General features: G+C 41.2%; 2 protein-coding genes across 2 annotated transcripts; both read left to right on the forward strand.

Annotated features, from left to right (window-relative positions):
- The first annotated feature begins 2109 nt into the window (after positions 1-2109).
- hsp90aa1.1 (heat shock protein 90, alpha (cytosolic), class A member 1, tandem duplicate 1) lies at positions 2110-6534 on the forward strand. The gene is made up of 11 exons (XM_069657706.1): positions 2110-2253; positions 3206-3355; positions 3458-3824; positions 3907-4040; positions 4128-4433; positions 4521-4686; positions 4787-4977; positions 5085-5232; positions 5344-5612; positions 5733-6066; positions 6152-6534. The coding sequence occupies exons 2-11, from the start codon at positions 3206-3208 to the stop codon at positions 6259-6261; spliced, it is 2175 nt and encodes a 724-aa protein (XP_069513807.1). The 5' UTR covers positions 2110-2253; the 3' UTR covers positions 6262-6534.
- A 437-nt stretch (positions 6535-6971) lies between these two features.
- Positions 6972-12617, forward strand: hsp90aa1.2 (heat shock protein 90, alpha (cytosolic), class A member 1, tandem duplicate 2). The gene is made up of 11 exons (XM_069657312.1): positions 6972-7059; positions 8695-8844; positions 9057-9423; positions 9540-9673; positions 9774-10106; positions 10198-10363; positions 10456-10646; positions 11048-11195; positions 11294-11562; positions 11665-11998; positions 12168-12617. Exons 2-11 carry the CDS (start codon positions 8695-8697, stop codon positions 12278-12280), a joined length of 2205 nt encoding a protein of 734 aa, XP_069513413.1. The 5' UTR covers positions 6972-7059; the 3' UTR covers positions 12281-12617.
- The last annotated feature ends 1333 nt before the right edge of the window (positions 12618-13950 follow it).

A 13950-nucleotide genomic window follows, 5' to 3' on the forward strand; every position in this document is an offset into this window, starting at 1 on the left:
TTTTTTATCCTAACATTATTATTATTTATTATTATTATCATTATTATTATTTATTTACTTATTTTTTATTTTATTTTTTTATTTAGCCTTTATTAAACAGGTTATCTTGTTGAGACACGAGGTCTCATTTTCAAGAGAGACCTTTATTGTATGTGGACAGCTTTAAGTTCTGCTGTAGTGTGTTCCAGGTTGATGGGGCAGAGTAAGAAAAGGCCTTTTTACCGAATTCAGTATGGACTGATGGGGTGGACAAAGTAATGAAACCCTGGGAACGTAAGCTGTAGCAGCACTGTTTGTGTGAGATGTAGCTGGATAAGTAAGTGGGCAACAGTCCGAGCATGGATTTGTAAATGAAGCTATAGTAGTGCAATGTTCTGTGCATGGATAGTGATGGCCAGTTAACTAATGAGTACAGGGTGATGTGTGAGAGGTTTACAGTTTGTGATGAATCTTAGAGCTCTGTGATAGACAGCATCGAGCAGATGTAGAGAATGAGTTGAGGCGTTCATGTACAGAACATCCCCATAGTCTAGGAGAGGTAAGAAGGTGGTAGCAACAAGCCGTTTCCTAACAACAGGTGAAAAACAGGCTATGTTTCTAAAAAAAGAAGCCCAATTTTGATTTAAATTTCTTTAAAAGATTATTCATATGGGATTTAAAAGAGAGGCTATCATCAATTGTGATGCCCAGATATATGTGGTGGCAGTCTCAATGGAGGCTACCCTGTGCAGATACGATAAAGGGAAGAACAGAATTATTACTATTATTATCATACAGACACCAGGTCGAGATTATGTGTTGACTTTGCTGTAATTACACTATTAAATAGGGTAACCAATCACAGACCTTTCAATTTCAGAAACATCCCTTATGTACCACTGTTCAGTTCACACATGCATGGGCCTACCACGTTCTTACAGGAAACTATTTAACCTATCTGTCTCTCTGCTTCTGAAAATATAATCTTACAGAGGTTGCAACAGTGCTCCACGTTTCTCACATGCACGGACACTTGGAGTAGTGTCTGGTATTACCTAGAAACATTTCAATTACGTAACAGATCTGTAGCGCGTGTGACACACTGCCATCCTCTGGTGAGCTGAAGCATCTGACATCTATTCTGGACAACTGGACCAGAGAATTGTAGTCTTACATCTTACGCAGGGTTGCATTTATGGTCAAATTCCACATGAAAAAAACGGCTATCTGTGGGCTGTTAAAGGTGTTATGAAGAGACAGGGGGGTTAAAGTATAGTATGCCAGTGAGCCAGCACTTTCCCCCTTCTCTTATGGCCCTTATAGCTCTCTTCAAAATACTGTCATTTTGAAAATATGTGTATATTGTGTATTAACCTTTACCTGTGCAGCAATCCCACACTATGCATCACCTTAGTGCAAGAAGTTGAAAACAATTTGACAACCACAATTAAGGCAAATGATGGTTTGCAAATCCATCACGTGATCAAGGCCACCAGATGTGGTTAATATTTATAGTTGGTGGACCTCACGCTAAGAAGAAACTGCTGTAGACGCTGTACAGAAATAAAAGTGTATTAATATGAATCCAATTTTAAAACGCAACATAATCTCACAAAGTATTTCAGGAACGATTTTTTCTTAAATACGTCTCTCAGCGTCTCTGAGAAATGTTTCACAACAGTTTACGGTTGTTTGTCCAAATGCTTCAAACATGTGAAACCTTTGCGAATCACCCCAATCCCACAGGCCAAAAAAAGAAACAGGCCTGCTGTCTATAGAAAACACATGGCAAGTGTGTGTGTGTCCCAAACAGCAGCTGATAGCGAAGGGCCTGCACAGCTGTGACGCTCTGAGGGGGTATGGGGCCTAAGAGCTAGACAAGCTATCAGGACAGCTCTCCTTGTGATTGACAGGCACTCCTTGTGACTCTGCAGCCCTAAAAGGGCACATCAACTTTAGGGCTCTGGTGCTTCTCTTGCAACCCCCCCTTCCTATGCTTTCCCAACAACCCCCCTCACTGTAGTGAACGTATGTTCTGGAAGCTTCTGAATGGGAGCTTCGAGAAACCTCCCCTTGAGTATAAAAAGACACCGGCATGACGTGGGGGTCTGCATAGAGTCAAAAGTCACTCACTTTAACTCACCGGGAGAGACTTACTGCCCACAGGAACAGCAGTGAAGCACTCATTTGGTGCTCCTCGAGAAGAAGACAAGCTCAGTGATACATTCGACGACTATCTCTAAGAAGCGACGGTAGAAAAAGATTTAAAACAAGGTAAGACACATAAAATCAAATACAGCTGTGGTTTTGCTTTGCAGTTTAGATATAAAACATCAGCAAATGTAAAAGTTACAATGAATCATCTTGAATCATATCAGCACAGGCAGAAAAGCCAGGATACTTGCTACAAATTAAAATACATATAATAACTTTTTCATAAAATTGCACAAATATAAAAAAGTGCACTTAATTTAGAAGTTTGATATTATTTAATTATAATGTGGCAGAATAGCCTCTTTATAATTAGTATCCAAGTGAGACTGTAATATGCAAGGAGCACATGGCAAGCAGGGTGACCCTGAGTATGAGAGCAATGGCGGGTGGGCATGAAAACCGGTTGGCACGAAGAGCAGAGACAGCAGTTTCACAATCCTGGTGCAGAAAACATGTTTTTAAAAATACACAAGTCAGTGTTTGAATGAATCACTAGAATCACATATAGAATCACATATACCAACTTTTGTATGGCCTATTTAATGGCATAATGTTCATTCATAAAAGAGAAGAAAAGATACGTTGCACTTTTATTGTTTTACACACAAATGCCTCCCTTTTGAACAGTACAATGAATTACTACTCTACAGTTTAAAACAGATTTAGTTTTTCTTCCTGCTTTGAATATCTAATTCTTCCTTTAACATAAAAGTGTTAAATGACACATGCTGAAGCCTTTGGGGGTTGGGGCAAGCATCAGAACTCCACCCAGTTACCAAATGGCAAGGGCTTGATTGACAGAAGGAACATGTGTTCACCCACCATCAGCAATAGCTACCCTCCTCCAGCCATGTGGCTCTCTTTAACAAGAGGAAGGAAGATATTTCTAAGATAGCTACAGGAAACTATTTATTAGACATCTAACACATGAAGTCAAATTTGATTCCAGAGCAAATTAGTATTTTTAAGCTATTAATCAGTTTCATTAAACATAATATGTGCTTTCCTTTAGATGCCTGAGAAAGCTGGACCCGTTATGGAGGAGGAGACTGAGACCTTTGCCTTCCAGGCTGAGATCGCTCAGCTGATGTCCCTGATCATCAACACCTTCTACTCAAACAAAGAGATCTTCCTTAGAGAGCTCATCTCCAACTCCTCAGATGTAAGTAAAAACAGCGCTAAATGCTCTTTTGTTTATCCAATTTAAGTTGCTGTTATGTGTGTGCAAACATTGCTATTTAACAATCACATTCCTTTCGGACAGGCCTTGGACAAAATCCGATATGAAAGCCTGACAGATCCCAGCAGACTTGAGTCCTGCAAGGAGCTGAAGATCGAAGTCACACCCGACCTGCACGCTCGCACCCTGACCCTGATTGACACAGGTATCGGCATGACCAAGGCCGACCTGATCAACAATCTGGGCACAATCGCCAAGTCTGGCACCAAGGCTTTCATGGAGGCGCTGCAGGCTGGAGCCGACATCTCCATGATTGGTCAGTTCGGTGTTGGTTTCTACTCTGCCTACCTGGTGGCTGAGAAGGTGACGGTCATAACCAAGCACAATGATGACGAGCAGTATCTGTGGGAGTCTGCAGCTGGAGGCTCCTTCACAGTCAAACCAGACACTGGTAAGCTCGATTTGACTCTTGGATTTAATTCAATAACTTGAATGACAGGGATCTCATCGAATATTTCATTGCTACTTTTCAGGGGAGTCCATTGGCAGAGGCACAAAGGTGATCCTTCACCTCAAAGAAGATCAGACAGAATACTGTGAGGAGAAGCGCATCAAGGAAGTCGTGAAGAAGCACTCCCAGTTCATTGGCTACCCTATTACACTATATGTAAGTTCCTTTAGCGATGAAAATGTACAAACCTCATAATTAGCAAAGTAATTGACATTATAAACCTCTTCTCTTTTCATATTCAAGGTGGAGAAGACACGGGAGAAGGAAGTGGAACTGGAAGAAGGGGAGAAGGAGGAGGAGGCTGAGAAAGAGGCAGCTGAGAACAAGGACAAACCCAAGATCGAGGATGTGGGCTCCGACGAGGATGAGGACTCAAAGGATGGTAAGAACAAGAGGAAGAAGAAGGTCAAGGAGAAGTACATCGATGCCCAGGAGCTGAACAAGACCAAGCCAATCTGGACTCGTAACCCTGATGACATCACCAATGAAGAGTATGGAGAGTTCTACAAGAGTCTTACCAACGACTGGGAGGACCACCTGGCTGTCAAGGTAAGGTCTACCAACCTGTCAATAAGTGACCATTCATCACAACCATGTTGATGATAATTAAATCAAAGTGTGTTCTACTTTCTGCAGCATTTCTCTGTGGAGGGTCAGCTGGAGTTCCGTGCCTTGCTCTTCGTACCAAGAAGGGCTGCATTCGACCTCTTTGAAAACAAGAAGAAGAAAAACAACATCAAGCTGTACGTGCGCAGAGTCTTCATCATGGACAACTGCGATGAGCTGATCCCAGAGTACCTCAGTGAGTGTAACATTCATCTTTCAAATCCATGGATTCTGAGTCTGCGGAGTGACACTCTTATGATTATGATTGGGTTTTTAACTTTCTCTTCTCTAATCAGATTTCATCAAGGGTGTGGTGGACTCTGAGGATCTGCCCCTCAACATCTCCAGAGAGATGCTGCAGCAGAGCAAGATCCTGAAAGTCATCCGCAAGAACCTGGTCAAGAAGTGCCTGGAACTCTTCACTGAACTCTCAGAGGACAAGGACAACTATAAGAAGTGCTACGAGCAGTTCTCCAAGAACATCAAGGTAGGTTGATTCGTCTGAATTTATTTTTTCAAGACTTAACATTCAGATAGAGCATTTGTATTTCAGTATAGTGTCCATTTTTAATAACGCTCCCTTTAATGTTATAGCTTGGCATCCATGAAGACTCTCAGAACAGAAAGAAGCTCTCTGAGCTGCTGCGATACTACACCTCAGCTTCTGGAGATGAGATGGTTTCCCTGAAAGAATACGTTGCACGTATGAAGGACAACCAGAAACACATCTACTACATCACAGGTTAGCTATTTTTCTTGATTACTATTATTTTGATTCTTATACATTTGCTTCTTTCAAAGGGGGTTTAGTACTTACAATGTTGATCCAATGAATTTACATTAACTTTCACAGGTGAGACCAAAGACCAGGTGGCTAACTCTGCCTTCGTGGAGCGCCTGCGCAAAGCTGGCCTTGAGGTCATTTACATGATCGAGCCAATTGATGAGTACTGCGTCCAGCAGCTGAAGGAGTATGATGGCAAGAACCTGATTTCAGTAACCAAGGAAGGCCTGGAGCTGCCAGAGGATGAGGACGAGAAGAAGAAGCAGGAAGAGCTCCAAACTAAATTTGAAAACCTTTGCAAGATCATGAAGGACATCCTCGACAAGAAGATTGAAAAGGTAACAGCAGGGAAATCATCTGATCGAATTAATTGATCCCTCAATATTATCTTTATTATGCTAATATGGTGGCCACTTTTGTTGGTTCATGATAATAATACAGCATTTCAATATTAACAGGTCACAGTCTCCAACCGCCTGGTTTCCTCCCCCTGCTGCATTGTCACCAGCACCTACGGTTGGACGGCCAACATGGAGAGAATTATGAAGTCTCAGGCCCTGAGAGATAACTCCACAATGGGATACATGACAGCTAAGAAACACCTTGAGATCAACCCTATGCATCCCATTGTTGAGACTCTGAGGGAGAAGGCAGAGGCCGACAAGAACGATAAGGCTGTGAAGGACCTGGTTGTCCTCCTGTTCGAGACTGCCCTGCTTTCCTCAGGATTCACACTGGAGGACCCACAGACACACGCCAACCGCATCTACAGAATGATCAAGCTTGGTCTTGGTACGTTTTTTTCCCCCCTGACAACTAAGTTTGCTTATGATACATTAGCACATGACTGTTACTAATGAATGCTTCTCATTCACAGGCATTGATGATGATGACTCTGCAGTTGAGGACCTCATTCAGCCTGCTGATGAAGACATGCCAGTCCTGGAAGGAGATGATGACACATCAAGAATGGAGGAAGTTGACTAAAATACTTTGTAGACTCTCTCTTTCATTCTTAATTTTTATTTTTGTAAATTACATCGCTTCTTCAAAAAGACATTTCAATCTAACACCAGTCTCTTGTCATAGCAGTATTAACTAGTCAATACAAGTTAATTGATGGAATTCATGTAAGCCACAGTGTGGCTTAGTCTACATTGTATTAGCCGCTTATATAAAACTACTGACTACCATTAAGAGTAATATAAAGTCAATTTGGATATGGCTTATGTCTCTTTTTGTAACTGTTCATTTTTTATGAAATGCAATCAAATTTGTAATAAAATATATTTAGAAATAACACTTGCAATCTTGCTTACTGAGTCTATCAGATGTTGAATTCATGAATTTGTTTGGTTCCTAAAAAATAATATCGGTCAACAGGTTATATTCAAAACAAAATGATAAGAAACTTTAATTTATGGACTTCTTCCTTTCCATAACTTGATGTTCTGGAATTTTCAGTGAGCCCTGCATGGTTCATTCCAGTTTACTTCCGCACGCCTTCACCCGGCTCAGCCTGTCCTCTTTAAAGTCCCGCCTCCTTCAGCATAGAAAGAACAGAGAGGCGCGTGCACACATAATGATTGACAGCTCGCTGAGCCTGTCAGCGAACACCGCTGAGCCGTTGCGAGGAGGATTCCAGACGGTTCTGGAAGCTCAGATCAGGATTTCTCGAACACTCGGAAAGGGTACAAAAGCCGCACAGATAGAAATCGCAGTGGCTGGGCTGTCTGCGACCTCCACACACTTCTCAACGGAGTTTTCGATATTCGGAGGACCAAGGTAAATTAATGAAATATTTTGTATAATTATACCGTTACAATTAAGATGTCAACTGATAAATTAAAAATATTACACACTTTGATTAACATGCTTAATGTTAGCTAATATTAGCTTAGTTGTTATATAGCTTTAAGTTCCATCGACATGGCCGTTATTTTTTCATGACAACAATATTTAAATATTCTTACATCCGTGGATGATAACGGTATTGACTTCTGTGAAGGTGGCATTAAATCTATATTATCGAACTTAACATCGTGTTATAATCAGATTACGACAATGTAATAACCATAGGCCTTTCTTGTTTTGATAATCTGTACATTCAGATGTCTAACGGTTTTGTCAAAGTGATTTCCCTGCCATCTCAGCGCTAGTTTAACACGTCAAAACTTTTTCTAACATTATTGTGGCAACTATCCCGTCCACATCACCTTTGCACAGCTTAAACCTGAGAGACAGCAGCCACATGGACCACACGGTGCATTCTTGGTGGACCTGTCAGGCAGGAATTAAGTTAATAAGGAATGGCACAATTAGTTTAACCTCAATCAGGTGTACCAAGTAGTGAGAGTGTTCTTAGATTGTCGGTGAATGCCATCCTCTCCAGTCACAGTGATTCTGTGCACGATCATTGAAGTACAGCAGGATCATTCACACTCTCAGACCCTCCTGTCCTTAGATGGTTAGGAGGAGGAGGAGGAGCTCTTGATTCCTATGGAAACTGCCAGAGAGTTCAGCTCGCCTCTTGGTACCTTCTAGAAACTTGCATTTTGCCTGGGAAACCACAAGGTGGAGTGTTTTTTGGCTGATATTTAATTCTGGCCACGTGCTGATCAACCAATAATTAACCATGACAATCGCAGTGGGAGAGGAAAAAACACATGTGACTACACTGTTGTATTTGTATCTATCTTTTTTTGGCAGAAATACAGTAATTTATCAATGTTACCCATTCTATTGAGGTGAAGGTTGTGAGACCTAATGATATAAACCGTTTGAGTTTTTAAAACCCTACTGAGGAAAATTAACTTTGTACTTAACATGGAGCTTGCGTAGAGGCCGAAGCAGACAAGATGGATTATAGGCAGGTGAAGCCGTGAGTAGAGCTTGACCATCTGTTACACCACCTGCTGCACAAGTGATACATGCTCACACGTCACCTGTCATTACTGAGACAGCGACAAAAGAAAACTAATGATAACTGTCTATGTATTTATTTGATTATTTGGTCATTGATTAACATTAGAGACATGTAACACATAACATTGTGTTAGAGGTATTGGTTCAACTACAGGAGTTGTGGCTTGTGGTTATGATGACTCTTATATTGTAAGGTGTAACTTAAATTACATGCTTATTACCAAAGGGTAATTGGCAGTTCTTGTTGTAGGTGTGACAGTGCAGTGATTCACTTTGCTGCAGGCAATCAGCAGACCAATGAATACAACTGTGCACAAGGACCCATCACATGCCTGTATAACTAAAAAATAAATTCGAACAAGTGTATTGTGTATGCATTTTTTCAATTTTGCTTTTATAGCGACAAATAGTGCCTGCTGATTTGACATCAATGTCATTCTATGTCATGAAAAATGCATGTCTTAAATCAGGTTTTCATTTGTCCCTTTTGCTTAGATGCCTGAATTACACGATCAACCAATGGAGGAGGAGGCTGAGACCTTTGCATTCCAGGCTGAGATCGCTCAGCTGATGTCCCTGATCATCAACACTTTTTATTCCAACAAAGAGATCTTCCTTAGGGAGCTTATCTCCAACTCTTCAGATGTAAGTTTGTCACAGTATAAGTCTTAAACTGTTTCCTTAATCTCATGTTGTGTCCTAGGTGTGCTTGTTTTAAGGAAGCACTGCAAAATTGTGTGGCTTTAATACATTTAAGATGATCATGTAATTACAAATGAATCAAAGTGAATATTTTAAAACTCATTCATTTAAATTGCTGTCAAAACTTTTCAATAATTGAATTGTTTATCTTTCAGGCCCTGGACAAAATCCGCTATGAGAGTCTCACTGACCCCTCCAAGCTGGAAGACGGCAAGGACCTCAAAATTGAAATCACTCCCAACAAAGAGGAACGCACCTTAACCCTGATCGACACAGGTATCGGCATGACCAAGGCCGACCTGATCAACAATCTGGGCACAATCGCCAAGTCTGGCACCAAGGCTTTCATGGAGGCTCTGCAGGCTGGAGCCGACATCTCCATGATCGGTCAGTTCGGTGTTGGTTTCTACTCTGCCTACCTGGTGGCTGAGAAGGTGACGGTTGTCACCAAGCACAATGATGACGAGCAGTACGCCTGGGAATCATCTGCTGGAGGCTCCTTCACAGTGAAAGTAGATAACTGTAAGTAATGTTAAGGCCATAACTTCGACAGTTAAGTTTTATTGTGAATGGGAAACCCATAAGGAGGAGTAAGGCTTATCTGTAACTTGTATTGACCAATGTTTCCTTCATTGTAGCTGAGCCTATGGGGCGTGGTACCAAGGTCGTCCTGCACTTGAAAGAGGACCAGATAGAATACTTGGAGGAGCGAAGAGTCAAAGAAATTGTGAAAAAGCACTCACAGTTTATTGGATATCCCATCACACTCTTTGTAAGGACTCATTTAGATGGCCAATAATTAATTCACATAGGTTTACTTAACAAATGAATCCAAAAATAATAGCAAGTAACTGAGTTGTATTGTTTTTCAGGTGGAGAAAGAGCGTGACAAGGAAGTGAGTGACGACGAGGCAGAGGAGGAGGAGAAGGAGAAAGACAAGGATGAGGAAGAAGAGAAGGATGAGGACAAGCCTGAGATCGAGGATGTTGGGTCAGATGAGGAGCACGACCACGACCACGACCACGACAAGTCTTGCGACAAAAAGAAGAAGAAGAAGAAGATCAAGGAGAAGTACATTGACCAGGAAGAGTTGAACAAGACCAAACCACTGTGGACCCGTAACCCCGATGACATCACCAATGAGGAGTATGGAGAGTTTTACAAGAGTCTAACCAACGACTGGGAGGACCACCTGGCTGTCAAGGTAAGGTGTCTGAAGGATGTTTTTAGAACTTGGGAAAAGAACACACCAACGTATGCATAAACTCCCCTATCCTCAATCCTTTCCCTGACAGCACTTTTCAGTAGAAGGTCAGCTGGAATTCCGCGCCCTGCTCTTCGTGCCTCGTCGTGCCCCCTTTGACCTCTTTGAGAACAAGAAGAAGAAGAACAACATTAAGCTGTACGTGCGCAGGGTCTTCATCATGGACAACTGCGATGAGCTGATCCCAGAGTACCTCAGTGAGTTCTTACCCGATATCACTCATATAACAAATATAATCTTCAACATTTAAACGCATTGCTTATCAGGTCTTCTTTATCCATCCATTCAGATTTCATCAAGGGTGTGGTGGACTCCGAGGATCTGCCCCTCAACATCTCCAGAGAGATGCTGCAGCAGAGCAAGATCCTGAAAGTCATCCGCAAGAACCTGGTCAAGAAGTGCCTGGAACTCTTCACTGAACTCTCCGAGGACAAGGACAACTACAAGAAGTACTACGAGCAGTTCTCCAAGAACATCAAGGTGAGTGTGTCTTTACTGTGCACTGTGCAAGCTGGGAGTTTTCCTGACATTTTGGTTCGATACTATGGTAAAGTGTCCATCCTATGTTAGCAGGGTGAAGCTTAACTTTGTTAACGCATAAAGCTACTTTGGAAGTTTAGTTAATGACTACTGAATGTTCCTCAGACCTTTTAACATAATAGCCATCTGTCTGATCCGTTGGCCATATTGTCTCAGTGTTAAGCTGCTTGCCTGGATCTTGTTCTAAAGCACTCTGCTTATCAGTGGTTACACCTTACAAACCAGTATCAGCGTTTTTAAACATTTGACTCTGTTATACTTAATGGAGGGATAAAAAGTAAATGTCATTAAAAAAGATGTCTAATGCATCTGACTGATATAAAGTTGTATTTTTCTTACAGCTTGGCATCCACGAGGATTCCCAAAACAGGAAGAGGCTGTCTGAGCTGCTGCGATACTACACCTCAGCTTCTGGAGACGAGATGGTTTCCCTGAAGGACTATGTTACACGTATGAAGGACAGCCAGAAACACATCTACTACATCACTGGTGAGGATACTCTTAATCTATAAATTGTTAATCTAAAGTAAAATTGCATGCTTGTAATATTACATAAATATGTGAACACTGTTGTGTCTGTATTTCAGGTGAGACCAAAGACCAGGTGGCTAACTCTGCCTTTGTAGAGCGCCTGCGCAAAGCTGGCCTCGAAGTAATTTACATGATCGAGCCCATCGATGAGTACTGCGTCCAGCAGCTGAAGGAGTTTGAGGGCAAGAACCTGGTTTCAGTGACCAAGGAAGGCCTGGAGCTGCCTGAGGATGAGGACGAGAAGAAAAAGCAGGAGGAGAAGAAGGCTCAGTTTGAGAACCTGTGTAAGATCATGAAGGACATCCTGGAGAAGAAGGTGGAGAAGGTGAGCAGATTAATTAAGCCAAATCAAAACAACCTTCAAGGTGTTTTATTTTCTATATAAATCAGGGCAGACATCTCTATTCATTCTTACTCTCTTCCACAGGTCACAGTCTCCAACCGCCTGGTGTCCTCCCCCTGCTGCATCGTCACCAGCACCTACGGCTGGACGGCCAACATGGAGAGGATCATGAAGGCCCAGGCTCTGAGAGACAACTCCACCATGGGATACATGGCTGCTAAAAAGCACCTTGAGATTAACCCTGACCACCCCATCGTGGAGACCTTGAGGCAAAAGGCAGAGGCCGACAAGAACGACAAGTCTGTGAAGGATCTGGTTATCCTGCTCTTTGAGACGGCCCTGCTCTCGTCTGGGTTCACCCTGGATGACCCCCAGACTCACTCTAACCGCATCTACAGGATGATCAAGCTGGGTCTTGGTGAGTTTCTGTGTTCAGAGATAAATAATATCACAAGGGCTTTAAATTACAATACAAAATATTAAGTATTTTAAAATACTGCAAATGCAAATATTGAGTCGTATTGATCAGATCTATTCTGGTAGATGTAGCTTCAATGACCTTTTATTCTGCTTGTATCCTCTCTCAGGTATCGACGAGGATGATCTGACACCAGAAGACACCACCTCTGCTCCCACCGAGGACATGCCCCCTCTTGAAGGAGACGACGACGACACATCCAGGATGGAGGAGGTGGACTAGGCCTGTTTCTATTGGCCGCTCGTGTCCAGAAGTAGTGTTACAAAAAATGCAAAGTTTAATGTTGTAAATGAAACTGGAACCCCCCGTCAACCCTTTTTTTTTTTTGTTTGTTTTGACCGAGTTCACTTTACCTCCCCTCGCATTGACGATACTGTATGCAGTTCAGAACTGTATTTTTTTAAGTTTTAACTTTTGTATCTTGAGTTTTATTATTGATGTTTTTGTTTTTTATTTATTGACATTCCAGTGTTCTTACTGTGACTGTAAATATATTAAAATTGATACTGTTATATGAAAAGGGTGGGGCCCTAAAATTAAAGATTTACCCTGTCAACAAGTCATGTTTTGTAAATCCTTCCAGTTGAACACATGCTACACTCTTGTGAAATTGTGGGGGTCAATTTTAGATTACAAACTATTGATAGAGAAATATATATTCATCATATTCTTGGCAGGAATCATTTTAAATCACGGTTGAGTGGAATTAGCCTTAAATGTATGAATTGAAAGTGTATAAACATAATAATTCACATAAGATGTAGCCATAGCTATTTACTACAGATACATCTATCACCGTCAAAAGGTAGTGTGCAATTTTGTTGAATTCATTAAACAATTAGAAGATGAAAAAATACATCTATTGGTGGAAGTAATGAAAAAAAAAGGAATATCAAGATGGGGACAATTGCACTGCAGTGTAAGGGACTGCAGGGTTGACTCCACAGACATGACCAACACAGCACAGGATTACAAAGGCCTATTCAAGGGCCTACACAGCTATTACAATACTGAGACATGTTTAGGACTGTTGCTATAGTGACAGGGATGTATCATTGTAGCTTTTGTGACATGGATCATACAACACATTTAAGCTGAGTAAAAAAAATAATTCCTGAAAAGGAAGAATTGATTCTTTCAAGGACTTTGCTTCACAGACATTGGCTGGATAATTCTGACAGGATTGAAAATAGTCGGAGGAAAAGAAAAAAAGTTTCCATCATAATAAGAAGACGAGCAATAGGCTGAGGGAGGCCATAATCACATAACAGCACCCTGGGCTTGGCCATCAAATTGAACTTTTTCCACAGTAGACATATACCAGTAGATGGCAGTGATACCACACTACCGGCTGCTGTGTTTAAAGAAGATTCTCCCACTGATGTGACATATTCTAGAAATTGTGGCAAAGGGAAGTTTACAAGCCAGAGGAAAATAGAAGCTGTTTAAAACAATTACTCTATATGTAACTACCTTTAAATTACTATTAACACAGTCAAGTTAGTAGAAAAGCTAAGTATTTGACATAATGTGAGACATATGCAGTAATAGAAAAGAACACGCTCATTTATTTAAGAAAAGAGGTGCAAGGATTTTATATGAAAGTGACAATGTGCACAGAAAAGTCAAGTCTATAAATTGCACATGGAAAATGCCTTTTGCAATTTCCCAGTGCCCAAGATAACATATTCAATTTGTTTGTTTTGTGCAGTGCAACAATCCAAAATCCAAATGTACTCAGTTTGGTAAAGAAGACTGAGAAAACCAGCAGATACTTGCATAGGATTTAAGAAGCCAGAGATTTGCTTAAATACTACGTACTACTAATATGCAATTCTATGTTAATCAAGGTTTAAAAAGTCTGTAGCTCACGATAAAGATTTAATAAATCA

The sequence above is a fragment of the Semicossyphus pulcher genome, unplaced genomic scaffold (assembly GCF_022749685.1).
Source record: "Semicossyphus pulcher isolate SPU_LCO1_2020_fin unplaced genomic scaffold, fSemPul1.0.p SCAF_11, whole genome shotgun sequence".
Lineage (NCBI taxonomy): Eukaryota > Metazoa > Chordata > Actinopteri > Labriformes > Labridae > Semicossyphus > Semicossyphus pulcher.

Bases quoted from the DNA above. Each gene is read 5' to 3' on its own strand.
- hsp90aa1.1 (XM_069657706.1), top strand. From the start codon at position 3,206: ATGCCTGAGAAAGCTGGACCCGTTATGGAGGAGGAGACTGAGACCTTT. The intron at 3,825-3,906 runs GTAAGCTCGATT...GCTACTTTTCAG, and splicing joins CACAGTCAAACCAGACACTG to GGGAGTCCATTGGCAGAGGC. The intron at 4,041-4,127 runs GTAAGTTCCTTT...TTCATATTCAAG, and splicing joins GCTACCCTATTACACTATAT to GTGGAGAAGACACGGGAGAA.
- hsp90aa1.2 (XM_069657312.1), top strand. From the start codon at position 8,695: ATGCCTGAATTACACGATCAACCAATGGAGGAGGAGGCTGAGACCTTT. The intron at 9,424-9,539 runs GTAAGTAATGTT...CCTTCATTGTAG, and splicing joins CACAGTGAAAGTAGATAACT to CTGAGCCTATGGGGCGTGGT. The intron at 10,364-10,455 runs GTGAGTTCTTAC...CCATCCATTCAG, and splicing joins GCTGATCCCAGAGTACCTCA to ATTTCATCAAGGGTGTGGTG.